The sequence below is a fragment of the Tetranychus urticae genome, chromosome 2 (assembly GCF_039701765.1).
Source record: "Tetranychus urticae isolate SD_2017Ah chromosome 2, NJAU_TeUrti_SD_1.0, whole genome shotgun sequence".
Lineage (NCBI taxonomy): Eukaryota > Metazoa > Arthropoda > Arachnida > Trombidiformes > Tetranychidae > Tetranychus > Tetranychus urticae.
The window spans coordinates 26725806-26752726 of NC_142959.1; the positions used below are offsets into that span (position 1 = coordinate 26725806).

At 31.4% G+C, this 26921-nt stretch overlaps 6 protein-coding genes across 10 annotated transcripts in view; 3 read left to right on the forward strand and 3 right to left on the reverse strand.

Annotated features, from left to right (window-relative positions):
- Nucleotides 1–1231: 1231 nt before the first annotated feature.
- On the reverse strand, nt 1232–6387 carry LOC107360642 (regulator of nonsense transcripts 2). The gene is made up of 4 exons (XM_015927342.3): nt 4970–6387; nt 4243–4905; nt 4062–4175; nt 1232–3991 (listed from the first exon to the last, which is right to left on the reverse strand). The coding sequence occupies exons 1-4, from the start codon at nt 6026–6028 to the stop codon at nt 2192–2194; spliced, it is 3636 nt and encodes a 1211-aa protein (XP_015782828.2). The 5' UTR covers nt 6029–6387; the 3' UTR covers nt 1232–2191.
- An 866-nt stretch (nt 6388–7253) lies between these two features.
- On the forward strand, nt 7254–8951 carry PheRS-m (Phenylalanyl-tRNA synthetase, mitochondrial). The gene is made up of 2 exons (XM_015927415.3): nt 7254–7922; nt 8107–8951. Exons 1-2 carry the CDS (start codon nt 7362–7364, stop codon nt 8830–8832), a joined length of 1287 nt encoding a protein of 428 aa, XP_015782901.2. The 5' UTR covers nt 7254–7361; the 3' UTR covers nt 8833–8951.
- Nucleotides 7527–13522, reverse strand: LOC107360703 (uncharacterized). Its single transcript, XM_089267622.1, has 5 exons — nt 13413–13522; nt 12104–12201; nt 11842–11998; nt 10666–11327; nt 7527–10498 (listed from the first exon to the last, which is right to left on the reverse strand). The coding sequence occupies exons 4-5, from the start codon at nt 10721–10723 to the stop codon at nt 10245–10247; spliced, it is 312 nt and encodes a 103-aa protein (XP_089123748.1). The 5' UTR covers nt 10724–11327; nt 11842–11998; nt 12104–12201; nt 13413–13522; the 3' UTR covers nt 7527–10244.
- Nucleotides 13523–13594: 72 nt separating this feature from the next.
- LOC107360742 (uncharacterized) lies at nt 13595–17291 on the forward strand. Of its 4 annotated transcripts, none has more exons than XM_089267618.1 (5): nt 13595–14041; nt 14148–15268; nt 15372–15483; nt 15566–16107; nt 16217–17291. In XM_089267618.1, exons 4-5 carry the CDS (start codon nt 16089–16091, stop codon nt 17005–17007), a joined length of 810 nt encoding a protein of 269 aa, XP_089123744.1. In that variant the 5' UTR covers nt 13595–14041; nt 14148–15268; nt 15372–15483; nt 15566–16088; the 3' UTR covers nt 17008–17291. The 4 variants fall into 4 exon arrangements, with proteins under 4 accessions (XP_089123744.1, XP_089123746.1, XP_089123747.1 ...); XM_089267620.1 differs by having other exon boundaries at nt 15907–16107; XM_089267621.1 differs by having other exon boundaries at nt 16020–16107.
- Nucleotides 17292–18980: 1689 nt separating this feature from the next.
- On the reverse strand, nt 18981–20269 carry fh (frataxin). The gene is made up of 4 exons (XM_015927464.3): nt 19932–20269; nt 19729–19823; nt 19475–19662; nt 18981–19350 (listed from the first exon to the last, which is right to left on the reverse strand). The coding sequence occupies exons 1-3, from the start codon at nt 20196–20198 to the stop codon at nt 19515–19517; spliced, it is 510 nt and encodes a 169-aa protein (XP_015782950.2). The 5' UTR covers nt 20199–20269; the 3' UTR covers nt 18981–19350; nt 19475–19514.
- Nucleotides 20270–20761: 492 nt separating this feature from the next.
- The window catches only part of LOC107360509 (neural cell adhesion molecule 2), a 92248-nt gene continuing 86088 nt past the window's right edge, over nt 20762–26921 (forward strand). Inside the window, exon 1 of one of the 2 annotated variants that reach the window (XM_015927180.3) lies at nt 20762–21166. In XM_015927180.3, coding sequence (XP_015782666.2) covers nt 21064–21166 — 103 coding nt within the window. In that variant the 5' untranslated portion in view covers nt 20762–21063. The remainder of the gene's footprint in view (nt 21167–26921) is intronic. The other variant, XM_015927181.3, reaches the window with a different exon arrangement.

Genomic DNA, 26921 nt, shown 5'->3' on the forward strand with positions numbered 1-26921 from the left:
AAACAAAGATTGTATCTTTTTTTTATTGATATTGTTTTCATATTGATTATCATTTGAGCTTTGTTGATTAATCTTGTATCGTACGATAATCATGAGTCTTAAAAGCGTCAATAATTCTTTCTAATTGCTACAAAACAAATAACAAATCTAAGCTCATGATCTTGTTTTTGTTATTAATCTTGCATTCTTATGCTTGGTATTTTTAACCTTTTTTAGCCAATGTTTTGCTCACATTTCAATACAATATAACAATATTTACGATTGTTACCCAAATTGTTAATCATCTTGTGATAATCATTAATCAAGGCCACTCTAATTGTAATAATAAAATGTGATCAATATTTTCATGTTACTCTATCTATACATATGTATATGAAGATAATATTTAAATATTTTGTGTGTTTTGCATTCATCATTATTTCATGGTCAGAATTGATTCTTATTGTCAAAACATGATTAAATATTCAACTGAATCTCATTATTGATACTATTACTATTATTATTGCAATTAAATTTGTAATTAATTATTTTACATTGCAAAATAAATGGATGAAAAGGCTTGCCCAGTAACCTTGATTAAAATTGAAATGAGAGTAAAAATTGATCCTAATTCATGAATTAAATTGATAACCTTTTTACAGGTTTGCTATTAATTGTTAATCTAACTTTTCATTGTCAACAATCATCAGATGACAATTTTGAGGATAGATTAAGATCTGTAATCATTGAATAATTAATCGAACAAAAAATTAATCAATCTTTCAAGTCTGTAATGGCCAAGTAAACAAGGTAAATGTTGCTTGTTTGTGTCAATGTTTTAGTTGATTTGCACATTGTGAGCTTGAAAAATGATTAGAATTGTTGGTGATAAAGTTGAATAGTGGTTAACAATTTAACCTGATACAAGGTCGGTTCATGTTTTGATTATAGTTTAATCCAACCAGGGGCTCCTTGAATAATTTAGATTATAACCAGCTTAAGGGAAATTTGTCAAGTAAAGACATTTTTTCCGCTCTTGTACTATGTATCTGTTAATCGATGGTTTTTTTCATGATTAAACTGTAATCAAATTAAAGGTTTCCAAAAAATCGAATCAAATCAACAGATTAAAACTGAATTTTCTATTCTCCTACAAGAAAAAAAGAGAAAAATTGTTAATACAGAAAATACCGTTTCTTATGAGATTTAAACTGATTGGTATGCTTTATACAAAATGGGAGACGTTTAAACATAGCTTACAATTTACTTGTTTAATCAGTTCTGTATTTAAACTCGGAAAAACATTAATGATTATTATATTCAAACTTTATTGATTTTTCTTTTTCAAATATCATTCTTCATCTTAATCTTCACCTCGTTCTATTCACCATCAGAATGACTATTAATCAACACCACTCAAAAAAACAGCGAACTCATTAATTGGTTATCCTGTATTTTGATATTGTAAGTCACATGATGCAACTGACATGGAAGGTTGCAGTTTAAATATATATATGCATATATATATTTATTTATTTATATGAATACCAAAGTTTGTTACTTTAAAGATGTTAATATCGTGAAAGAAGGTAGTCAATATCACGGTTCATTAAGATTATAATTGGAAATGACCTTCGACTTGGCAGCGTATCTTCATTATAAACTTTTTGTTTATCACCTTAATTGATCCTCTCATTTTTCCAAGCGGTTCTGAGTCATGAATAAACCACACTTTCAACACATGAACAGATCACCGGACTTTTCTGTTGGCAAATTTAGATAAATTTACAAGAGACAATCCATTAACAAATAGATATGTATCCAAATAGAAAATAAATTGTCAAGTTATTGCTACTGTTGATGGTGAAAGTTGATGGCTTTGGGTGTCTTTAAACGTGGTATTGATTATAAATTGCGTGATTTTGAATCGAACAAACATAATAGAAATGTTTTTATGAGCAGAAGTTGCCAAAAAGAGCTGAAATTCATCAGTTGGCCGGAGATATTTAGGCTAATTAAATGGATGTGCTTTAAATGTATTTGTCTGTCTGTTAATCTTTTCAAATTTTCCAGATTCAAGTTCTTGAATCATTATCATCATCCTCTTGAAACATTTCCTCAGAATCACCAGTGTATGAGTAAAGTCGACAAGAAATAGTTTTTTCAACGAGTTTCAATCATTGAAAAGCTATAATTGCCAAATCGTAAATGATCATTTACTACCAAATATGAGATCAATGTCGGGTGCTCCTTTAGGATGTTGATATTTTCGCCTAGAATCTCGATTGAAATTAATAACAAGCATTGAATTATTTTTATCTGTCATTGTTTCCTCCATTTCACGTCTTTCGTTGATATGAAGAGTTAATTTCTTTACTTGTTGTTTCTCTGCTCTTTCAGCTTCCTCTTTTTGCTTTAAGCTTAAAGCTAAGTCCGAATCGATTGGGACTTGCACAGGTTTTAAAAGTGGCTTGTTTCCTTTAGCTCGCGTCATGACCATCAAATTTAATGTTGGTGTTTCATTGTTATTTAATTTTTCAGAATTCTCTTCGTCTTTAGATGACGCAGCTGATCCAATATCTGAGAAAGCAACCGACTTTTTGGCAGCCACTAATTTATTCATCGGGATCACAATGTCATTAAGAGTACCTCTAATAGCTTCTTGTCCTCTTGAGATTAATGATTCAGACATTATTCGGTCAAACTCTTTTCTGAATAAATCATCTTCCGGACATTCAACAAGTTTTGGTGGCATTGATCGATCATCTAACACCATTTTCTCCTTTTCTCCCTCAGTATCACTTCCTTCGTCAGTATTTGTTAAATTGCTGCTTCGGTTTTTCACTCCTTGATCACCCGATCCTCTATCACGATCGATTTCAGAATTGTTGTCGTCATCACTTTCATCCATATCAGGTAAGTTACATTCTGAATCCAAGTCTTCGTCTACTTCGACGATGGAATTTAATCTTTTATCTTCATCGTCTCCAATTGGTTGCTCAGCATTTGGATCAACATTCAACGTAGGAAATAATTCACTGAGTTTAGGCTTTAATTCATTGAAAATTTTTTCGACTTCTTGGTTAGCATCTTCAAGATTTTCCGCAAATTTGAACTTGGGCCGTAATGCATGAATAGTATCTTTGAAAAGAATTTCAAGATTGACTGGAAAAGGATATTCATCTGTATAAAACTCTTGCGACTTTTTAAGCCAAAAATATTTCTGGTAAACAATGATGAAACAATCTAGCTTCTTCTTTGAACTTCCAGAATTGAAATATTGTCCACAGGTTTCCAAAACTTGGCAAATTAATCTGATCCTGAATAAATTATCAGGCGGATCGATCTCAGAGAAAACTTCAGGTGTATTGTAATAAATACCATAGGTAATTAACGAGTAAAGTATCTTGAAAACTACATTTGACTCTATCAACCGATAATTATACATTTCTCCAATATATCTCATGATTGAAATCCTTCTTTGGTTGTACTTTGGATGATTAATTTCCATCATCAGGCGAATATCTTCCAATACTCCATCGATTACTTGAGGAATTACCCAATCTTGATAAGGTATTAAAGCAGCGAGTAGATTGGCAACACATCTTATATTGTAAAAACGAACATTCCATATTGAAGTAAAACATTTTATGGCGTAACTGGAAACATCTGGATCATCCCAATCTAATTTACGGATTAAAATTAATATCTTATCCAAGTTGGTGCGGCACAAGTCTTTATACAATAGTTTTCGAATATATTCATGCATTGGTGGTCTTTCGTGACGAGCGATTGTTTGGGTTTCCGGAGGATTGGCAAAATAATATGCATTCTCGATAGTTGTCATATACCGAGAATCATAAGGGAGTAGACTTTTCTTCCTCATCATTTGTTCCAAAAGTAATTTGCATCTATGATGAGAATCTGGTGATCGGAATAGGTAACGTCCACAGGTTTCCAATAGATTACAGGCCATTTCAATGTGATGATGAACAAAATCATTGAGCAAAAGCTAAAGAATTTCGTAAAAAGAATTTATTAAATGTTTTAAATGAAATATAATAACAATTAGTACAACTCACCCTCAAACACGCCAGTGCTTCAGACTTTGGGAAAATTTTAAACTTAACAAGCTCTCCAATGAACCTAACGTTTTTAATTTTACTTTCGATGTTGATTTGATCTTTCTTGCGGATCTGAGGTAAAAAACAAATTACGATTAAAATGGTTGAATGCGTGATATACTAATTTTGTCAAGCTTACGTGAAATTTGAAATCTTGTTTTAAAAGTTGGACTAAATCAGTAGCAACATGAGGCATAACAGGAGCTAGAGTTGCGACCAGACGAGAATAAAAAGGTAATAGATCAAGACGCGTTCTAGGAACAGTGAATAGAGCTCGAATCAATTTTTTTCTTGTATATTTTGTATTTAGATTTGTGCAGAAATTTAAAGCTGCTTTGTCAATTATATCACGGTTAACACAGCTGAGTAAAGAAGTGAGAAAAGCTTCTAGAACAACTTTATTAGCTGGTGATGGTTGAACTATTTTGGCCCCTTCACTTTGCTTTTCATCTTTTGATGGTTGACCAGCATCTTTACTCGAATCTTCATCTGTCAACACTCCATTAACTTCTTCTTCATTTATATTTGACAGCATATCGTCTTCAGAATCCACATTTAACGTTTCTTCTTCATTTTCTTCAAGAACAGTTTCCATGAGACCGACTACAGGTGTTGCGGAGTCTTCAGCTCTACCTTCTTCATCTTTGCTTATTTTATCGGGAACAGCAGCGTCTTTTCTATCCTTAATTCCGTCTTTTGCACTATCTTTGTATAGTATGGAAGGAACTAAAGTTTTGAGATCAGGGATGTCTTCGTAGAAACTTCTTGTGTCTTCATCTTCCCACAGAGCACTTGGATCATACTGAAAGATAAAAAACAGAAGAAAATAAATAAACTTTGCAAGCTAAAGAAAAGCATAATTTTACCTCTTGGCTTGTCTTGAATCTATTAGAGATATCTAGATTTATTGTGCTTTCGTCCATGTCATCAAGTGAATCTGGAGCCTCTAAAGGTAATTCAGGTAAATCTTCATCCAAAATATCGGCCATTTGTTGAGTTGCTGACCATAATTTTTGAAAAGCTATTTGAGCTTGTTCAAATTTTTCCTTCCTTTTCTCACTTAATTCACCTTTAGATATTAATGTACGACGATTTTGTCGCTCCAATGATTGTAATGATTTATGATCACGAACTATGTGACTTGCTAAACTTTTATAATAATCTTTTAAAAGATTTCTTAATCCTCTTTGACGATCAGATGCTAAAAAATCACTTTTAACCAATGAAATACCATATTTATCAGATAATATACGCATTTTACGTGGAGTTAAACCGGCATAATCATCACCACAATGACGGCAAAATGTTAATATTATATTTATATTGTTATGATTTTCTTTATCACTGGTTACCAGAAGAGTTAATAGATTACCAAGTATGGGAAGACCTTCTTTCAATGTAAATATTCCACATGTTATAAGTTCAGCAAAAAATCTTATATCGATTCTCATTTTGGATAAATTTAAATTTGCCAAATCACTTGGTTTTTTGGGTAAACTTTTATTCCATGAATCTAATAGTTGAGATGAAAAATCTGAATAACGTTGATGTAAAAGTGAACATATTTTGATTGCCATCGGAATATCGGACATTTTTAATTTAGCTTCAACCAAAGCCCCAGCAACTTCAGATATATATTTGGATAAATTTAATGATAACATATCCTTAATAAGACTTTCCTTTTGACCTTCTGTCATGTTACGCAGCTTTTTAACGAATGCACAGTTCTTTTTAACACCACAGTCTAATCCCTGGAGATCTTCCTCTGAACTGGTATAATCTTGACGATCATTTTGAGCTCTTAGTTCAGCTTTTTGTTGAAATTTGTCTTCACATTCTCGTATATATTCACCAAGTGATTCCTTTTCAACGACAGCATTTACTTGATCACCTGATTCACTTTTATCCTCATTATTGTCGACCATTATAACTCATTAACTTTAGTTTGTGTGTGAATATTAATTAAAGTTGATGTTATTGTTAATCCACGTAATCAAATTCAGTTCAATATGATTACTTAGGTATTTAGAAACCAAATGTTAACACGATTCTTCTGACCAAAAAAAGAGAAAGCGCAAATTTAAACAGTTATAGAGAAGAAAATGCAACACGATTTAAAGTTGACTACAAGGTTATCGTAATGTTGACCATCCAATTTAAATCTCGAAGTTTAAATAAACACAAATAAAGAATCATTTAATCAAATGACAAGCAATTTATAAATTTAACATACAATTTGGTCAGAATGAGAAAAACAAAGACTCAGATACAATGCTTGTGATGAAAATGCATACCTGAGATGGCAGCACTAGCTTTTTGTGGTTCTTTCAATTCAAAATTAATTTTTTCACTTTACATTATTATTTTGTGATTTAAACAATTATTGAATAATTTTATCTGGAATTCTTACAAATTGTTAGATTAGTCGACTTAATTCTATGCTCGAACTAATTAAATTCTGAATTTATTTAATAATCAAAAATGTATAAAAATAAATCTTACTAACAAAGTTACCATTGTAAGTTACCAGTTACCAAGTTTGTAACTGACAATTCTCGAAAATAATGATTATCTTTATTCAAGCAAATGATAAACAGTAATTATCGACTTCTTTTGGATTAAATTGAGTCAAATTTTACTGATTAAAAGTATGAAATTCAATGAAAAACTTGAATTTGGTAGAAGCAAACAGAAAATAAGTAATACAACAAGGAATAAAGATCATTCCGTTTTCCAATCGCACTCAAATGTATCTGTTCAGATTTGCTTTTTGTATTAACTATTTTGCCAATCCCGTACAAAGAACAGGTAAAAACTGACTTTTTACATGAAATTAAAACCCTTGAATAGTATTTAATCAGGTGACAGATTTAAAAACAAATTTCGATTAATTTAAACTACATGTAGTTCCTGAGCTTCAATAAGGTATGTAAAGTAAACTTCATTTATTGCTTCCAAGAAGATTTATTCATCTTATTATTATTCAACCATAATCTCACAATATTGAATTTATTTAAAAGATCGCAATTATTGTGATAGTCTTGATACGAATCTGCGTATCCAGCTGGAAAAATTAACAAATTCAGTAATTTGAGATTTTTGAAGCTGGCGCTCATTATTGAGCGCAGTTTATGAATGATCATATTTACTAAATGTTTAGTGAATTGAAATATTTTTATTTTGTTGTGTTAAATTGTCAAAGTTTATTACATTATTGTGATTTGTTAAAATTTATTTAGACTATCTAGTTTCACCAATATGTTAATTAAGTTTAGATCTTTACTAAATTTTTCATTGTATAGGTCTCAACTTTCCGTTTCCCCATATGTTTGTTCACGTTGTTTATCCCATCGATCTGACTCTTATTTCACTCTCAATGATGAAAAATTTCGAGTATACGGACAAGATTTTTTAAAAGATGAATGGACCAGTGTAACACCTTATATTGTCAAGCTCTTACAGCGTAATCTCATTAAAACCCCGCAACAACCGATACATCTTGTCTCAGAAGCCACTAAAAATTTCTTCAGGGGTTATCATGACTTTTATTACGATAATCCGGTTGTGACGCCAGAGGATAATTTTGACGCTCTTTTAATACCTAAAGATCATATATCAAGATCCAAAAAGGACACATATTATTTGACCAAAGATTTTTTACTACGAACCCACACCTCTGCTCATCAGAACCATTGTTTATCCAAAGGAGAAACCAAATTCATTTGTATTGGAGATGTTTACAGGAGAGATGAGATTGATCGCAATCATTATCCAGTTTTTCATCAATGTGAAGCATTTGACACATTTACAGCTCAAGATGTTAGTTGAATGTCCGAAATTCTAACTGATTTGACCCAGATTTTGTGTTTTATTTCAAATTGAATCTTTAAATCTGCATGATACTGTACGAAACCGCTAGTTGATTAGTCAAGTTAGAGATTTTTTACATGTGAAAATTAGATTGTTTCTATCTTTTAATATAATTCATCTTTTTATTTAACAGTTAGGATTACCGACTATCTATAAGGACAATCCAACTACACGAGATGAAAGCAGCCAGGAAAGTTATAGTGCTGAAGCAACTGCTATAGTTGAAGCCAAATTGAAGCAACAGATCGAAAACTATGTCAAATTTCTACTGAATTTCGATTTTGAATCAAGATGGATTCCTGGATATTTTCCATTCACTCATCCAAGTTGGGAATTTGAAATATTATACCAGGGTAAATGGTTAGAAGTCGTTGGATCTGGAATTGTTGAAGAGAAAATATTGCTGAATAACGGAATAACTGGTAAAATTGGATGGGCACTTGGTTTTGGTCTTGAACGATTGGCAATGGTAAGGTACAAGGTACCCGATGTCAGATTATTTTGGTCACAAGATCCTGCTTATTTGATTCAGTTCCGTGATTTGAAGCCAACAGACAACTACGAATTTAAACCAATATCTAAATTTCCAAGTCGAACTTTTGATATTTCTTTTTGGATTCCTGAAGATCTAAATTGGTCAGAAAATGATTTCTACGATTTGTGTCGATCTCTTGGGGAAGAATGTATAGAAATAGTCGATCTAACAGACAACTATGTGAATTCAGATGGACGAAGATCACAATGTTTCAAAGTAGTTTACAGAGGATTTGACCAAGCTATAAGTAAAAGTACGGCCTATGCAATTCATAAGAAAATTGAACAAGAAGTTGTGAATAGATTTAAAGTAGAAATTAGGTAAATTAAATATTCAATCTATCAAGAAATAGACGATATAATTACATTTTATATTTTGATAAGTTAAACTTTGACTTTTACAACTCTAAACTAACTTGATTAAAGAATCTAGATCAAAATTAACAGAATTATTAAATAATTATTATATATTTTATTAACATCCTTAAGTCCATCCGGCGAACAGCATGAACAGATTTATTGTAGTGTTTACCATTCTGATAGTAAAGCTTACTGAATTTAGAGTAGATGACCCATGCAGTGATATGAAAATCAACTTGTTGAGTGATCGATGTTTACGCCATTTAGCGAAACCAACTGTAAGAATTATCAACTTTGAAGCAAAAAAGCATAATTAATAATAAATAATTCATGATTTGATAACATTTTATAGCTCTTTGTGGTAATACTGAATACTAAAGGCTAAATGAAGCGAAAATCAGTGTTCAGTCGGATGGTCAAGAGCATTTCAAATAATGGCATAAGATAAAAAAGATGTTTCAGATTGCGTTTGCTAAATCTGTTTGCTGGCTGAACAATTGGTGTTTCGGAATTTGACTGGTGTAGTGTTTTCAATGAAATTGTCAATTGTTTAATTATCATGATTTTTCCATCATTACCGGCCACAGATCAGAAAACAGAAAGATAATTATATTTGCCAGAACAGTAACGAGAAAAATCTTTTGGTACATTTTTGACATCTTCTAGCTAATAGGCAATATTTGGTGAGCATTGGATGATAATGGCAGTAGAGATGAGACAATTTGATGCAAATCTTTAGACAGGCGAGTAGAAAGAATTGAAATTAATCAGAATTAGAAGGCTGGCATCCAGTTTACGTAAAGATTGTCATTCAAACGAAAAATCTGGCTTTATAATCAACATTAACAAGAGCAAAATGATAACAATTGTCGTTCATTGTGCTCACATTTGGTTCAAGATGAGCAAAAGTATCAGAAACAGTTCAAGTATAAGGGAAGCCCTCATTTTCATTATCATCTCCTTCATCTGATCCCAGAAATAAAGATGATGCTATTTCTACTTTTGATTTTCATCTTTCTCCGGGAATCTATTTCCATGCCAAACCAGTCAACATTTTCCATTGAATTAATATTATAATTAGCAATATTTCTGTTGTTCAAGCTGGAAAATAGACAAATCACGCAAAATGCAAATAGTTCTGATTGATTGATTTAGCTAGATTGATGTTGTAATGCATCATTTTTTCTTCTGATTTCAACACCTAGAACCGATTGTGAATCAGCAAAATATGTACAATCATCAACTATACAAAAGCGACCAGAATAAAGAGACAAAAACGAAAGGCAAATTTACTCAATAGTTTTTGAACAGGTTAACAGGACTCACAGAGATAAACAACAATAACAGACAAAAATCTGAAATTAAATTTGATAGCTGTCATAAATCAGAAGCCCTCTTAGAACCAGAATTGTGATGATCTCCGTGGGATGATAAAGATTGAGATGGTGATTCCTTATCAGTTGTCCAATCATGTATCCATTTTTCCTTTGGTTTTGTTTCAAAACAATAACAGTAACTTATCCTTTCCTCTTCAGCACAAACACCAAAATTTTTGGCACAGGTTGCTTTGCAGATATCGTGGCAATCTTCATCACAATTGTCAACCATAAATCGACAACCAGTAAAGTCACCTAGTAAGGATATGAATTGAATAAGTTGCAATGATAAAATAATAACGACAGTGAGGAATGATAAGTAATAACTGTTGAAACAAATAAATTGCCAACTCTTTCGCAAATTTTGATCAATCGAGTCATAATTTGTACTTAATATTCAGAAAAGATTATAAAATTCTTACCTGGCTTGAATAAATATGCAAAAAGCAGGCAAAGAATGTATAAAAATACTGATCTCATGGTTAATTATTGCGGGTTTGTTGCAAATATCACAGTGAGAAACAGAACGAAAGAACGAAATGATGAAATATTGCAATGTCCAATCAAAGTAGCACTAGCAATTGAAATATAACATTAAACATGACTCAGGTGAGAGCTCGAGATTAAATTGGTTGATGGTTGGGAATCCATAGAGACTGTTGCAAAAATGAGAAGGTGAAGATGACGATCATGGAGGATAGGGTTAAGCAAATAAAATTAAGAATAACGAAAATGATAGATCATGTAGAAGAGAAATAACACAGACAAGGTCTTGAGTGAAAATGAATTGGAATCAGTTTGTTGGAAAAAATGTCTCCTGATGACGCTTTTTCAACTTTCTCACAAAACCGTTTTCACATTGGCTCCAATCCACTTCTATTTGTTTGATTATCTTTTTGTATTAAACATTTGTTATTGTTATTCCTTAAATCATCTTAACCAGCACTTAATGGTTATTTCTCTCTACCATTGAGTCTGATATCCATGTTTTCCCCAAGATTCATTTGACTTTTGTAACGCGACTCAACCATTGTCCAATTGGTTTTAGTTGGCAGCTTAAAGATTGTTTCAAATCTGGTATCATCTAAAGAAGAAAAATAACCATTCATTAAAATTTTTCTAGGTTATAAGATAGTAAATCATTGTCATTAATTTGATAATTTACAGGCTTGTCTAATCTGTATAATCACTAGTTTACTTTTAGTATGCTTTAAAATTAACGCCTGTTTGAGGTTTCTGTACAACAAGTTGTTGGTAATTTTCATTTGAATCAATCCTTGAAATTTCAAGATTAATTAATTATAAGAAGGTAAACATGTTAAATCGCTTTATAAAACATATCAGACTAGATGAGATTTTTAACTTTCACACTCGAGTTAATAGTTACTGAATTAAATTTCATTAATTGGCAACAAGGGGAGTTTAGTTGTGTTTTGTCAGTTACTTTGCTCAATTTCTTTACACCTTCCAACGATAATTAACTTGACTGAATCCCATAGCACTCTTCTGATTTCACCAAATCTTTTTTCCAGCTAATCAATATAGCACTATTTTGATAATGATTATCTCGCAATTAGACACAACCAGTAAGCACTTACAATAATCATGCTGAGATTGATTGATGAATACAACGAGAAAGCCAAATGTAAATGAAGCACTTTCTATCCTCAGCGTTTGTTATGTTTTCAAACCAACCCTTTCCTTCCAACAAAATGAAACAGTAGCTTTTTAGCAAATTTCGCATCAACATTTCAGCTAAATACATGTAATAAGAGTAATACAAGATAATTTGAAACAATAAAAAGATCAATAAACAAAAACATATTTTGAATGAGAATTTTCAATAGTGAAAAGACTTACCCGAGCTATTATAATAAATTCCTCGTCATTGTGGATGATTTATTCCTGAAATGGTCCAAAGGCTGTCAGTTGGGTTCTTAGTGTTGAAGGCGATTTGTCTATAAAACAGATATCCTACAATTTAATTATAATGGCATTACAGTAATTTCTCGGTTAATGCATATACTCGGTTAACGCATAAAAGTTAGTTGCTCATGCTCCAGTTTAATTTTCAATGTAAATTTAATGAAAAAACAACGCCACCTTGCTGATTTTTCGTTGAAGCTTAACCAAAGAGTAAAGGAAGAAGAGTGTGCAATTCAATGGTGAATCTAAACCAAAATTTTTTTTTGGTGTCAGAAGATGGCGCGAGAAAGAGACTCTTTCTTTTTACTTTCTTTACAAATTTTTTACTCTCTTTTTCTCTTTCATTTCTCTTTCTTTTCACCATTAAAAATTAAGTTAACACAATTAATACCAACATTAGAAAAGGCTTTTTTGACTACTTTTCAATCATTTTAAGATTATTTTAATTGATTTTGATGATTTTGATGCTATGATTTCTTATTTAATGATAAATTTGTAATGATTTAACCGACAAATTTCACTTTAATTAACAAAATCTGGCCTAATCAAGCAAAAGTCTATCAAAAAGTTTTTTTCATCATTCTATTACAGTTTTGGGACTGTTAGGACTGGTATTCATTCTTTTAGTGCTTAGATTCATAATTCAATGGTAAATTTTTTAACCGATAGATCTACCCAACATTATACTAACGACAAGTTATTCACCATTTGCTTTATATGGAGGTAGATTCCCTAAAATCAATACAGAATTCCTTAACAGAATAATCAAAATAGTCCCAAAACTGTAATAGAATGATGAAAAAACTTTTTGATAGACTTTTGCTTGATTAGGCCAGATTTTGTTAATTAAAGTGAAATTTGTCGGTTAAATCATTACAAATTTATCATTAAATAAGAAATCATAGCATCAAAATCATCAAAATCAATTAAAATAATCTTAAAATGATTGAAAAGTAGTCAAAAAAGCCTTTTCTAATGTTGGTATTAATTGTGTTAACTTAATTTTTAATGGTGAAAAGAAAGAGAAATGAAAGAGAAAAAGAGAGTAAAAAATTTGTAAAGAAAGTAAAAAGAAAGAGTCTCTTTCTCGCGCCATCTTCTGACACCAAAAAAAAATTTTGGATCAGAGTTAGTATTGAATTGCTCTCTCTTCTTCCTTTACTCTTTGAGCTTAACCCACATTTTTATGCATTAACCGAGAAATTACTGTAATTGAATCTGAAATGAATCTGAAAAGACTTGCCAGTTCAATTGTTTAACTGTTGAAAGATGGCGTCTATGATAAAATTTAAGCGGGAATTTAATTAGCTACCTTTTAATGAAAAATTTTTGTTAATCTAGATGGCGTAACTTTTTAGCCTTTCTTTGATTGGAGAAAACCCTTTCTCTGATAATTTCCGTTAAAAAGGTTTTTTAACCGTAGATGGTGGTAATTAAAAGCTTATTTTTGTGACAAGCTTTTGTTTTTAACTAACGACCATTTCAATTTCAATTACCGATTACATTCCTTTCCATATTGTGACTTGCCACTTGTTCCTTGTTAAAAATGGTCCAAGAAAATATTGTGCTTCGTTGTGTTCAATGTGACATGTATCAAAGTCAGCTAGTTAAACAGTCCGGCAAATGGACGTGTGTTATCTGTGGACTGAAACAATCAATTCAGAGGGTTTACTATCATGGTTCTGGTGCAGAATGTCGATTGCAGGTTCAAAGGTTAAACATGGCAAATGAATCGTGATAACAAGTTTGTCATCATCTGTTATTAATTGAAACTAGAGCAACGCAATTTTACAACATCAACAGTACATTCATCAGAAACACCAATAACATCAAACTCATCCATCAACATATCGATTTCAGAGTGTAACCAAGGTTGGTATTCAATTGTTCAAACAAATTAAATGCAATAAAAAAACCTTTCCTCTCTATTTAAAGAAATTTGCCGATAATATTAATGTTAAACTTTTCTTTTGACCAGAATCAACTTTAACTGCGAAAACATGTTTACTATGACCTGCGGCTGTTTAATGATGAACCTAATAATAAATGAATTAACCGTTTTCATGTTTCACTTTCTGGTCGTCATCTTAATTTTACATCAACAAACAACAATAAAAATCAACAAAAACAACAATTGGGTTAAAACCAAGTTTGCTTCTGATGCTTAAATTGGACAACAAGATAAAGCTATAATTGCTGACCATTTACAATATTACAAACGGAAAAGCCTACCTAAACATTTAAACAATAAGGAATCAATTGTGAGGCAGAAATAGATACACTATTAAACTGATCAATAAACTCAACACAATGATCCATTAGCGATTCTCACAGTGTGATCAAACCAGATTACACGCTTATTTCAATTTTATATTTTTGATTGTACCCCGAGTATAACATCATGTAATATGCTCCTGACGAAAGTGTAAGCTTCTTCCAATAAATTGTGTTTATTCAAAAGTTGATTGCTGGTATTTCGATTTAACAAATTCGTGCAACCAAAATTATTGAATCAAAATAATTAATCTTCTTTATTTACGTTTAGATCATGGATTAAATTTTCACCTAAAATTTCAAGTTCACATTGGAAAGTCTGGCCTCTACCGGCTTTATTTAACAACTGCAAGATTGTCTCTTTCATCAACATTAACTAGGCGCCTCTTTTTATTTTGCTGTGAATGTTGCTTGTTTTTTGATTAATTACCTGTGTTAGTGTAAAATGGCATTATTATCCGTCTTTATTATAACTTGTTACCAACTAATTGTTAATTAAATTATGTACACTAAATGTAAAGCCGTGTGGGGACATTGGCCTCTCGATTTCAAAATACCATTTAGCTATTTTACATCTCAATGGACATGAGGCGACTCAAGCTTTTACTCCTGCCAATTATTAAACTTGACCAACAATTATAGCCAAGTTGATCATCATCACCATGACTGTTGAGAATCATCATCAACATCCTAATCAACATTACAATCACAACCACCATTTTCATATTCATTAGCTGCTGCTGTAAAAGTTGTCCATCTATTTTGAAAAAATTGAAATAATGAAACGATGATAAAGATTTAATAATCTTCCACTATTTTTTTGAGGTGAGCGTTTTTTCATCATTAACCATTTTTAATATCATTCTTTTAACTTTCATTAATTTTTGTAATCTGATTCTCTTCTGCTTCTTTTTCCATTTCTCAACAGCATCATCATCTTACTTGATTTGCAACTCTTATTTTAGTTACTCTTGATTTGGAAATCTGCACGTTCTTCACTATCGACCTTGTTTTCAGGCCACTTTTCATGTTATATTCCGGTAATCATTTTCATCCTTCTCATCTCCATACAAGTTCATCAAACCTTCTCAATAATAACATTTTATTTCCCAACTGACCCAGTCCCATCATCTGCAGATCCCCGTTTCATCCTTTAAAGGTGGTACCAAAGGTTTTTCATCTTCATCTTGATATGTTTGTGAAACTTCATAAGATTGTTGATGATCATTAACATCTCAAAAATGGTAAACCAACTGAGAAAGTTAATGAATGAGAAAAAAAGAGTGAGATTAGATGATATTTTGATTGGTAAACAGCAATTTCAAGTTTCCTTCAATTCATTCGGGTTTCACTGAATCGTTAGTGAAAGTTTGATGATACATGATTGATACTAATAATATTATCAATTCTAAATTGTTGCTTCTTGATTTCAAATCCATTTGATTTGTTGATTCCAATTGAAGTGGTTACAACAATCTTTGAGCTTAATTCCTATTCCCAAGTAATCGCTAAAATAACACTTAAATGTTTCAACCGTTTCATCTTACATTGGATACATACTTATTGGTACCACTAGTTGTCAATTAGTTGATAATTCATCGGTTAACAGATTAAATTTGTGGGAATTGTAATCCAATAATTCAAAATGAAAATGTTACTTTATGGTGAGTGATACAATTGATCAAAAATTTATTTCGACCATCTATTGTCCTTACTTTGCTGGTAAATTTTTACTAATTCCAATTATTTCTATGATATTATCTTTTCTCACAGTAATTATCGGATTACTTACCTCTAGTTATACGATTACACTGATTACTGGTTCAGTTGCTGCTCCAGCTAACGGATTAGTGCCTATGCCATCACCTAAAAATCCATTGGATATTCAAGTGATTAATTCTCCATCATTGCCATCATTATTACCAGTGCCTTCATCTTTTCCTTCATCTTCGCCCATTGTATCGCAACCATCATTTAGATCACCAAAGCCATCTTTCCCTAATGTTCATCCTCAAATGTTACCAGTGGTTTCACCCAATCAACCTCACCTTTCAAATGGATTAACTTCTAAATTAAAATCAAAATTACCTTTTTGGTCTAAAATGTCACCAGCAGCTGATAAAAGAGCACTGAATTTAGTTCGTCTTACCAATCAATATCAACGTGGTATTCCTAATGCAATGGCTCTTTATCAGGCAATATTAGAGCAACATGAACGTCGCTGGATGTTGGACAGTCCTGAATTTAGACATCAATTTCCACCTGGTCATCCTGAAATGATGATGCGAGCCTCCAACAGAAAAGTTGGCAAAGTCGTTAATCGTATCATGTCTAGTTTCATTGGTGATTGTGTTGGTGTAATTATATCGGAGATATTTCGTAAAATGGGTGAAGTGGCTGGTGAAGTTGCTAGACTGGTTATTAGTAACGCTGCTCGACACATTCTGGGCAGAGAAGAGTTATCGATTAAACCATCATTACCTTCGATTTTACCTTCACCCGGCAAGACAGTCAGTCGGATAATCCAAGCGATAAAGCCAAAAGTTACCAAGAAAACGGTCTAACTTTATTCATAATCGACAACACCATTAATACCCTTTTGACCTCGCCATTGGTTTTAATTCTCGCAGTTAATGATCAATATTTTCTCCAAAGAGTTAACTGTGTTCAACTAGACAAGTTCAGAATTTTCAACCGCTTCTATACATTCGTGAAATTTTTATCTGTGATATTTATTCTTCATTATTCATTTCGAATCAATTAATCAAAGGACGATAATCAATTTCAATATTGATTTGTATTAATTTTGTTTCTTCAAACATTAAAGAAATCCAATTTACTTGCGAAACTTGAATGGTGCTAAAAATATTTTAAAAATAAAAACAGTGCAAGATTATTGAATTGTTCAATGAAGTCAATAGGGAAAATTAATTTACAGATCCTTTCTCTATTTATTAGATGAATTTTTGCTTTTAACACTCAGTTTTGAGTACAAGTATTTGCCCGAATAGCTTAATACCAATGTCCATTTTAATAATCAGGCTAATATCTTCCAATATTCCATCGATTGAGACTTACGTGAGGAATTACCCAATCTTGATAAGGTATTGTAGCAGTGAGTAGATTGTTAAAACATATTATATTGTATAACATCTCACATTGAAGTACAGTCAAACCTATCAACAGTAAAACATTTCATGGCTTAACTGGAAACATCTCGATCATTTCAATCCAATTTACGGATTAAAATTAATACCTTATCCAATTTGATGCAGCACAAGTCATTATACAACAGTTTACATGTATTCATGATTGGGGGGTCTTTCGTGACGAGCGATTGTTTGGCTTTCATTAAGGAGGATGGCAAAATAATATGCATTCTCGATAGTTGTCATATACCGAGAGTCATAAGGGAGTAGACTTTTCTTCCTCATCGTTTGTTCCATTTGCAACACTGATGAGAATCCGGTGATCGAAATAGGTAACGTCCACAGGTTTCCAATAGATTACAGGCCATTTCAATGTGATGATGAACAAAATCATTTAGGAAAAACTAAAGAATTTCGTAAAAAATTGACTAAATGGTTTCAAGGAAATATAATAGTTTAATTTACCCTCAAACACGCTATTGTGTCAGACTTAACAGGAGTTGCGACCAGACGCGGAAAGGTAATAGATCAAGACGGGTTAATTTAAACGCGTAGAGCTCGAATTAATTTTTTTCTTGTATACTGTCATCTACCAGATAATGGCAGTAGATTATTCAATAGCCCCTCAAACCCTTTGTTTACATCTTCTATAATTGAGATTATAAAGATATTATCAAGAAAATTGAATATTTCTGAAAAATTCAATTCAAATAACGATCCTCAGTGCAATATTTATTTGTATGATGTTTCTAGCAATCGGTTTTTATTTAATGAATCATTGCAATTAATTTTAAATTTTTGCTCATTCAATAGACTTGCTGGGCAAATAAGCTATTTCCAGTTACTGCCATTATCAACCAAAGAGTAAGGTAACCTTACTCTTTGGTTACCACAGCTGAGTAAAGAAGTGAGAAAAGCTTCTAGCACAACTTTATTAGCTGGTGATGGTTGAGCTATTTTGGCCCTTCACTTTGTTTTTCATCTTTTGATGGTTGACCAGCATCTTTACTCGAATCTTCATCTGTCAACACTCCATTAACTTCTTCTTCATTTATATTTGACAGCATATCGTCTTCAGAATCCACATTTAACGTTTCTTCTTCATTTTCTCCAAGAACAGTTTCCATGAGACCGACTACAGGTGTTGCGGAGTCTTCAGCTCTACCTTCTTCATCTTTGCTTATTTTATCTGGGCAGTAGTGTCCGAAATCTAACTGATTTGACTGTACTGGAGATGTTTACAGGAGAGATTAGATTGATCCGTTACCTGAAGCCAACAAATAGCTACGAATTTAAACCAACCAACTACACGAGATGAAAGCAGCCAGGAAAGTTACAGTGCTGAAGCAACTGCTATAGTTGAAGCCAAATTGAAGCAGCAGATCGAAAACTATGTCAAATTTTTATTGAATTTCGATTTTGAATCAAGATGGATTCCTGGATATTTTCCATTCACTCACCCAAGTTGGGAATTTGAAATATTGTACCAAGGTAAATGGTTAGAAGTCGTTGGATCTGGAATTGTGGAAGAGAAAATATTGCTGAATAACGGAATAACTGGTAAAATTGGATGGGCACTTGGTTTTGGTCTTGAAAGATTGGCAATGGTAAGGTACAAGGTACCCGATGTCAGGTTATTTTGGTCACAAGATCCTGCTTATTTGATTCAGTTCCGTGATTTGAAGCCAACAGATAACTACGAATTAAGACCAATATCTAAATTTCCAAGTCGAACTTTTGATATTTCTTTTTGGATTCCTGATGGTCAATGAGTAAAAGTACGGCATATGCAATCCATAAGAAAATTGAAAAAGAAGTTGTGAATAGAAATCAGATGAATTAGATGCTCAATCTAGCAAGAAATAGGCTTCAATATAATTACATTTTATATTTTGATAAATTACACTTTGGCTTTAACAACGCTAAACTAATTTTCTTAAAGAATCTAAATCAAAATTAACAGGACTATCGATATATTTAGACACTTCTTGACCAAGTAATTGTTGCAACGACGTTTGATCTCTTTTATAAATCCATGAATCGGTCATCCAATCGTACCTTTTAGGACCACTGTAATAAAAGAAAATCAAAATGAAACTCAAATTTTTATTTTTCAATGATTTATTAATATCTTACCTGAAAGGTGAAGACAACCAGATTTGTCTATTGGGTGTCTGTTTATTGATGACATATGTACCATTTCCAGCTAATTTAACCGTCAATACTCCATTCTAATGACAAAGCAAAGAAATTGTGTAGAAATATTCAATGATTATATACTCATTATTCAGAATTTTGATAGAAAAGTAAATGAAAGCAATAACAAAATACAGAATTACCGAAAGCTCAACATCACTATCGTCCAATTTAGTTCGTGACTCAATCATTTCTTCAAATTGTTGGCACAGTAGTTCTAGGGTTTCGTCACTTAATTTCTCATATTTATTAACATCCATAAGTCCATCCGGTGAACAGCATGATGATAATTTCCGTGTTATTAAAGATTTATTGTATTGTTTACCATTCTGATAGAAGAGTTGACTTGACTTAGAGTAGATGACCCATGCAGTTAAATTAACTCGTTGAGTGATCGCTGTTAAAACCATTTCACTATAAAAATGATTAACTTTGAAGTAAAAAAACACAATAAATTCAAACAATTAAGAGTAGAGCAAGATAACAAGAATATCAGCTGAGAGTCACCATCAGAGCTTCTGTTGTCAGGCAATGAAGAGCGCACTTTTTTAAATAAGCTAGTGCGGTAAAAAGACGATTCTTAATCATTCATCTGAATTATTGATTACCAGAAGGTTTAATTTAAAGTGTAAAAATAATTAATAAATATTGTGACAAATTAAAATTGTTTAAACTGACATAAAAGGAAAATAATGAGAAAATGATTTCACTTTTCACCGAATCACTTGATGCAAGCTTTCACTATGACTTGACAACGTTGACATTCACTTAACTAGTAATTGTGATCCCAATTGGAAAGGTTTATTAACAGATTCAAAGGCTTAATAATTATGACAATTTAACATGATGAAGCTGAAAAGACACAAAATAATGTAACCATGAGTTGAATTGAAACGCATGCTCGACTAAATGTTATTCAGTTATTCAGACTCAACTTGCCTGTGAACAAGTTTAGATTTGATCGAGCTCTGAAACCCAAAAGGTTAAACAATTTCATCTCAAAATAGCTTGTTCAATGTAAAGTTATCCATTTAGATTGTTCATTGACATGTAAAACTGTTGACCATCCATTGATTCACCAATTGGTGTTAACACAAAATTGTAAGGAATTAACAAATTGTACGGATTCTTGATTAACATGTTTCAGTGTAACATCAACATCAGCAATTAATCAATACCGATAATTGGATCCTTTAAAGACAACAATCAGTGTAAATTGTGTGCATGTGTTGGATTATAATCATTTATGCGATGAAAAAGCCTTAACCAGGATTCATGGCTAAACAATCAACTTACTCATTTTACCTCAAATTAATCAGACTAATTGTTTTATTGTTTATAAACAACGCCAACTATGGATACACCTTAAAAGTAGATGGTAAGTAAATTTTCATCAAAACTCAATTTACATCTCAATTGTCAACATCAACATTGATTAATTTAACATCACCATTCTGTAATATGAACTAGTGTCAAGCAATTATGACAAAAGAAGGACAATTTACTAATTTAAAGTCTACAAGAAATGTTGTAAATGACAACTGACATCTTAAATAATTGACTAACTTGTAAGTTGGTAAAGATTGAGATGCAATTTTTGCTCTATTGAGTTATTGATAATTCAAGCTCAAAGCTCAGGCTTTACTGGCATGAGTTATTGGATTATTTTACATTATTATTGAAACATTGTTTCGATGTTTCGTTAATTATTGATTGAACCTGAACAGATTATTGATAATCATGAAGATCTCAATCTCAGCAAATTTTCGTTTCTCACGAAAGCAATTTTCAAATAACAAAGCCTTTTGTCACAAGAGTTTGATTTTTAAGGTATGACGAGTAATGTTTTGGACTAATTTTTCAACATCCAATTGCGACTGTTAGACTAGACTGACAGGCACCATTTAAACATTAAAACGAAGGTACACTTTTCAAGAACATTTTACGCAAAAATAAACCAATTATGATAAAAAATTATCGAGTTATGATCCTAAATAGACAAAGGCGTCAAAATCTGATTTTTCCTCTCGTAAAAAACCATATATTTTCAACTCCATATCAGGGTTCTAAAGAATCAAAAAGTGGCCAAATTTGGCCTCAAAATTGTTGAAAAAGATGTAACTCGACTAATATAACTCAACATAGATTGATTAAAAGGTCCAGGTCACCATTGAAACGGAGATTTTAAGGAGAGTTGGTAAAAACGAGATTTTTCGCGGATTGAAAAAGGACTTTTCGGAAAAAGGACTTAGATTTCGAATATTTCAAGTGATTACTCCCAAATAAAAGATCAAATCTTCATCAACAGAAGAAAAGTGACCTCTGATCTTTTTATTTGGGAATAATCATTTGAAATATTCGAAATCTAAGTCATTTTTGCCAAAAGTCCTTTTTCGATCCGCGAAAAATCTCGTTTTTTATCAAATGTCCATAAAATTTAGCCTCAATGTTGACCTGAACCTTTCAATCGATCTATGTTGAGTTATATTAGGTGAATTAATTCCCTAAAAACAACTTTGAGGCCAAATTTGGCCATTTTTCGATTCTTTAGAACCCTGGTATGAAGTTGAAAATATATGGTTTTTGACGAAAGGTAAAATCAGATTTTGACGCCTTTGTCCATTTAAGGCCATAACTTGACAATTTCTGATCGAAATTGATCAATTTTTTTACAATACGTTGTTGAAAAGTTTAACTTTATTTCAATATTTAAATGGCGCCTGTAAATCTAGTCTAACTATCGCAATTGAATTTTGAAAAATTAGTCCAAAACATTACTCGTCATACCTTAAAACAAAAAATGAAACAAATCCCAATCAATGAACCTCTGAAATTTTCAAGTAAATTGTGTTTCATTTCAATTTACAATTGACCAAATTAGAACCCAAATGAAACCTAAAAATCTTTTGAAATTAGAGTTAAACTTGGATTTTAACCTTTTATTGATCCATTTCCAACCCAAACTGAAAACCCAATAAAAATGACATTTTCACTAATCGAGTAAAAATTTGCTCTTAAAGCAAAAAAATTGATTTATTTTACATCTTTAAGAGTCAACGAGCATATTGATTGATAAAGTGATTACATTGAAATTGATTTGATCCTAATAACCATTTTACCTTGAATAACATTTAAAAAGAGCATTTATCATTTCAATGATTTTCCTCTTTTGACCAAACAAAATGAATGAAAAGCGAGCTGAAAAGCATGAAAAGCTGATAAATGTTGAAACCCATTTTCAGGTATCATGTTTGATTCATATACAAGAGTAGATGGACAGATGATGCTGGATGGTCAATGTATAAACATATTCTTGATATATATATGTTAATATAATAAATTCAAGGTAAGAAGATGCATTATCGTTGGAACCTTTTAAGTACCTGATTCTCCTTTTAGCCTTCACCATGAGAGCTGAAATGAAGATAAGCCAGAAAATTATAGTCTAAAGACAGTTTATTTCGTATTTTACCTTCAATTGCGTCCAATCTTCATCTTCGATTCATCTCTACTCATCATAATAATCATTTTACTCTCTTAGCCACTTTAGTGTTGTTTTTTTCATTCCCGGTTTCATTTCCAGTTAAGATTGGTTCTTCATGTTAACACTGAAAAAGTAGCAGAAAATGATGAAGATGATTATGAAAAAAATGCTCATGAACATACAATAAGATATTTCTTTTTCTTCTTTCCTCTTCTCCAGTTTTTTCCAGCCAAAAATAATATATATTTTTCCCTTTTCCTTTCCTTCAATCTTCATCTTCTCTGATCATTCTTCTTACTCCGACTGAATATTACAAGAAAAGATAAATTTATCCTTTTCAAAACTCAATTCCAAGTTAACAGACAATTTAATGCTTTCTCATTGAACAAAAGATAGAGATAGAACTGAATCAAAATTTTCGTCTTTTCTTTTCGTTCTTTTTCTCCATTTTTTTTCTTCCTTCGTTCAAACTTGTTCATATTTAACCAATTTAACAATAACATTAATCGATTAATTTCAATTGAATGTTAACAGTCAATCATTATGTTTAACAAGGTTTATCAAAGATTAACTCTACATTTAATGCCAAATTTGATCAAATCTCAATTCACTCCCAGTCTACTCTGGATTCACTTCCAATAACCTTTCATTGTTTCCCTTGCCATTGATTATCAAAAATTGCAAACTATTTCAACTAAATAACTGTTCAATAAAAATAACTTTCAAGTTAAATGACTTTTAACGAAACCATTTATGACCTGTAATGAGTCCCTTTAACAAGGTAGCCTTTAAAGGAATGGTTCAAGTAAAATTTTCACTCAACATTTTTTACAACTAAATCTAACTGCAGGGTCAATTGAATGTAACATTGTTTTTGCTTGTTTATTTTTCTCTTTTTTTGTGAAAAAAATATTTTTTTCTTCGCCATTTTAGCAGAAAAAAGAGAGACAAAAAATAGGTTAAATTGTGTTCAACAATTGTCTCAATTGTGGGCTCTTTTCAGTCAATATCAAAATAATAGTTCGAACGTAGTTATCTCTAGTTCTTGAGAAAATGTTCGAAGCTCAAACTCTTTTTCATCAAATTCATCTTGGAATGAAACTTATGCCTGATAAAGTGAGGTTAGTAATTCTTAGGTTTGCATGAAAAAAAACTGAATTTTCAGTTCTACTCAGGCTTCCCTGTTATCAAAAATAACAATAAGTAAAGGTTACTCAAGAGTTGGAGCTTCCCATTGAGAGGGTTTACCTTGCTTTAAGAGATCGAAGAGACTTTGCTCTATTCATTTTGCTGATGTTGGCAAAGCTGAAATTGTTGAGTCGAAAGAAAAAGTTGAGCTCAAAATAAAAGCTAAAAGTACGATTCAAGATTCTTTCAAATTGCTCATTCATTATCTTGAGACTCAATCCAAGGAACTCGATTTTGACCAAAGTTTAGCTAAACTCTTGAGCATCATTGTTCACCTCGAAGAGATACAAAGAACTCGAATGTGAAAGATGAAAATTTTGGAATAATTATTACGATCCAACCTTGGAATATAAACATTGAAGCAATTTTCGAGAAACGATCAACACTGAGTTTTGAAACTTTCTGCTCACGGCTATTGAAGAACTTGTGAAACAGAAAATAGAAAAGACTGAAAAGAAAAAAGTTTACCAAAGAAATTATTCATCTTTTTATCATGATGATTATCATGAACAAAACCACTTTAATGAACCTTTAACCAGTCTCATGAAGGTTTATTCATTGAAACGGAAGTTGAAACCGGAAACAAAGAGAAAGAAAAAGGTGAGAAAAAAAGCGAAAGATTTTGTTCGCAACCAAAGTGAAGTAAAAAGTTACTTTGTTAATCTTTGTTTTCATATTGTTGTCAGATTCAATGAATATCAACATTATATTGTTTCACAGAATCTCAGAGAAGATTCTCAAGAAAATCCTTTTCACCAGAAGACGATGAAGAAGGAAAACTTTGAAACCTTTCTTGTGATCGAAAGAAAAGAGTTGCAAATAAAGCCAACGAAAACAATCAAAATGATACATAATAATAATGATGAGAATAACGACAATAAATAAGAAGATATTATTATAATAAGCATCTCCTGGGAGGCTGAACCTTCTTTAGATTACACTTGAATTAAACAGCAATTATTCTTGGGCCAATCAGCTTCATTTAAAGTCAAACTCGTTGACCCCTGTTGGCACCTTAATCATTTATTTTGTTGACAAATTTCACCCGAGAAAAAGGTTCTCAGCATTTGAAAACCATTATGATAATCTTGATCCTTTTCCCTCTTCACTTCATTTTGCACACACTTTTCAAGTCGAGGTTTCCAGTTTCAAATTATATATCATTTCATGTGAGATTTAAAATACTCTGTTTTTCATTTTATTTCATCATTATTATGATTATTATTTTGGCAACAAAAACAGGCTTTATTGAGCGTATATTTATCTGCATTCAGTACAAACCACAATTCTCAAGACTCTAATAAAGATTCGCATAAAGAAACCTTTAAATGTTCAAAATCGAAAAATGTTGCACAGGAAAAACTATCAATTTTAGTGCCGACAAAAGGTAACAATAAAGTTTACTATCGACATAAAACGACGTTTGACTGTTGGTTTCGAAAAGAATTTAATGTTTCAGAAATTATCGATCAACTGCCCTTTTCGACCAGAATTTTACTACAAAACAGAAAATTTTCCTTCTCTTTTATGTTTGAAAAAGTCCAAAAAATGGATAATCGAGAAAATTTGTTTTCTCAAGTTTTTGCACTTCGAATAAATATGAATTCGGAATTTAATGTTTTACAGATCATCGATTAACTGCGCTTTTCGCTAAGATTTTACTTCGACTGGAAAGCTTGACTTTAAATTTGCTCAAGAAATTGATCTTTTGTAGTGAATGACGAAAATTTGGTTCGAAAAATCCTCTTGAAAAAAGTTCGAAGATAGAGAAAGTGGGAAAATTTGTTTTCTCGAAATTCCAATTCTAAGTTTTTGTTATCAAAACTTTTGTCATTCCCTGTTTTTTCATGTCAATCATCAGTTCATTGAAAGTTGCAACAAATGATGAATCAATGAGTTAGTACAAAATGGAAACATTGACCGTGAAAAAGTGAACAATTTTGCAACTCAAATCCAAATGTATCTTGAAAGGTGAAAAGGTTGAAAAAGAAATGAAAAAAGGTCAATATTTTCAAGTCATTTCACTTTTATTAATAAAGCTCAATGTACTGCAATTGACTTGTTTTATTCACTTTTTTTCAATATTAAAGTCAAAAGTTGTTTCCAATTCCCAAGTAAATAATCATTAACAATTGATTGGAAAGCAAATAAATAACAATTTGTTTTGCGACAACAAGATTATCATGACAATATTCACTTAACAATTGCACCTGAATTCAGCTAAAAAAGGAATAAGAGTTCATTCTAATTCCTTTAAATACATTTAAACTAAATTTATTTTCGTTTTTTTTTGTGTTTCCCTTTTAATACAACAACACAACTACGGTACAAAAAAGTTATCATCTTATCATTCCCTTGTAATGCTTAATATGCATAAATGTACATTTCAAGCAAGAACACAATTCACAGTTAATAACTATTCAACATTTGATGTTTTAATTTTCACTGAATCCAAATGAAA

Coding starts and splice junctions, on each gene's coding strand:
- LOC107360642 (XM_015927342.3), bottom strand. CDS start 6,028: ATGGTCGACAATAATGAGGATAAAAGTGAATCAGGTGATCAAGTAAAT. Junction 4,906..4,969: donor GATTCAAGACAAGCCAAGAG/GTAAAATTATGC, acceptor TTTATCTTTCAG/TATGATCCAAGTGCTCTGTG. Junction 3,992..4,061: donor AAGCACTGGCGTGTTTGAGG/GTGAGTTGTACT, acceptor GAAATTCTTTAG/CTTTTGCTCAATGATTTTGT.
- PheRS-m (XM_015927415.3), top strand. CDS start 7,362: ATGTTAATTAAGTTTAGATCTTTACTAAATTTTTCATTGTATAGGTCT. Junction 7,923..8,106: donor ACACATTTACAGCTCAAGAT/GTTAGTTGAATG, acceptor TTTATTTAACAG/TTAGGATTACCGACTATCTA.
- LOC107360703 (XM_089267622.1), bottom strand. CDS start 10,723: ATGAGATCAGTATTTTTATACATTCTTTGCCTGCTTTTTGCATATTTA. Junction 10,499..10,665: donor TGCATATTTATTCAAGCCAG/GTAAGAATTTTA, acceptor TATCCTTACTAG/GTGACTTTACTGGTTGTCGA.
- fh (XM_015927464.3), bottom strand. CDS start 20,198: ATGGTTTTAACAGCGATCACTCAACGAGTTAATTTAACTGCATGGGTC. Junction 19,824..19,931: donor ATAGTGATGTTGAGCTTTCG/GTAATTCTGTAT, acceptor CTTTGTCATTAG/AATGGAGTATTGACGGTTAA. Junction 19,663..19,728: donor TGGTTGTCTTCACCTTTCAG/GTAAGATATTAA, acceptor CTTTTATTACAG/TGGTCCTAAAAGGTACGATT.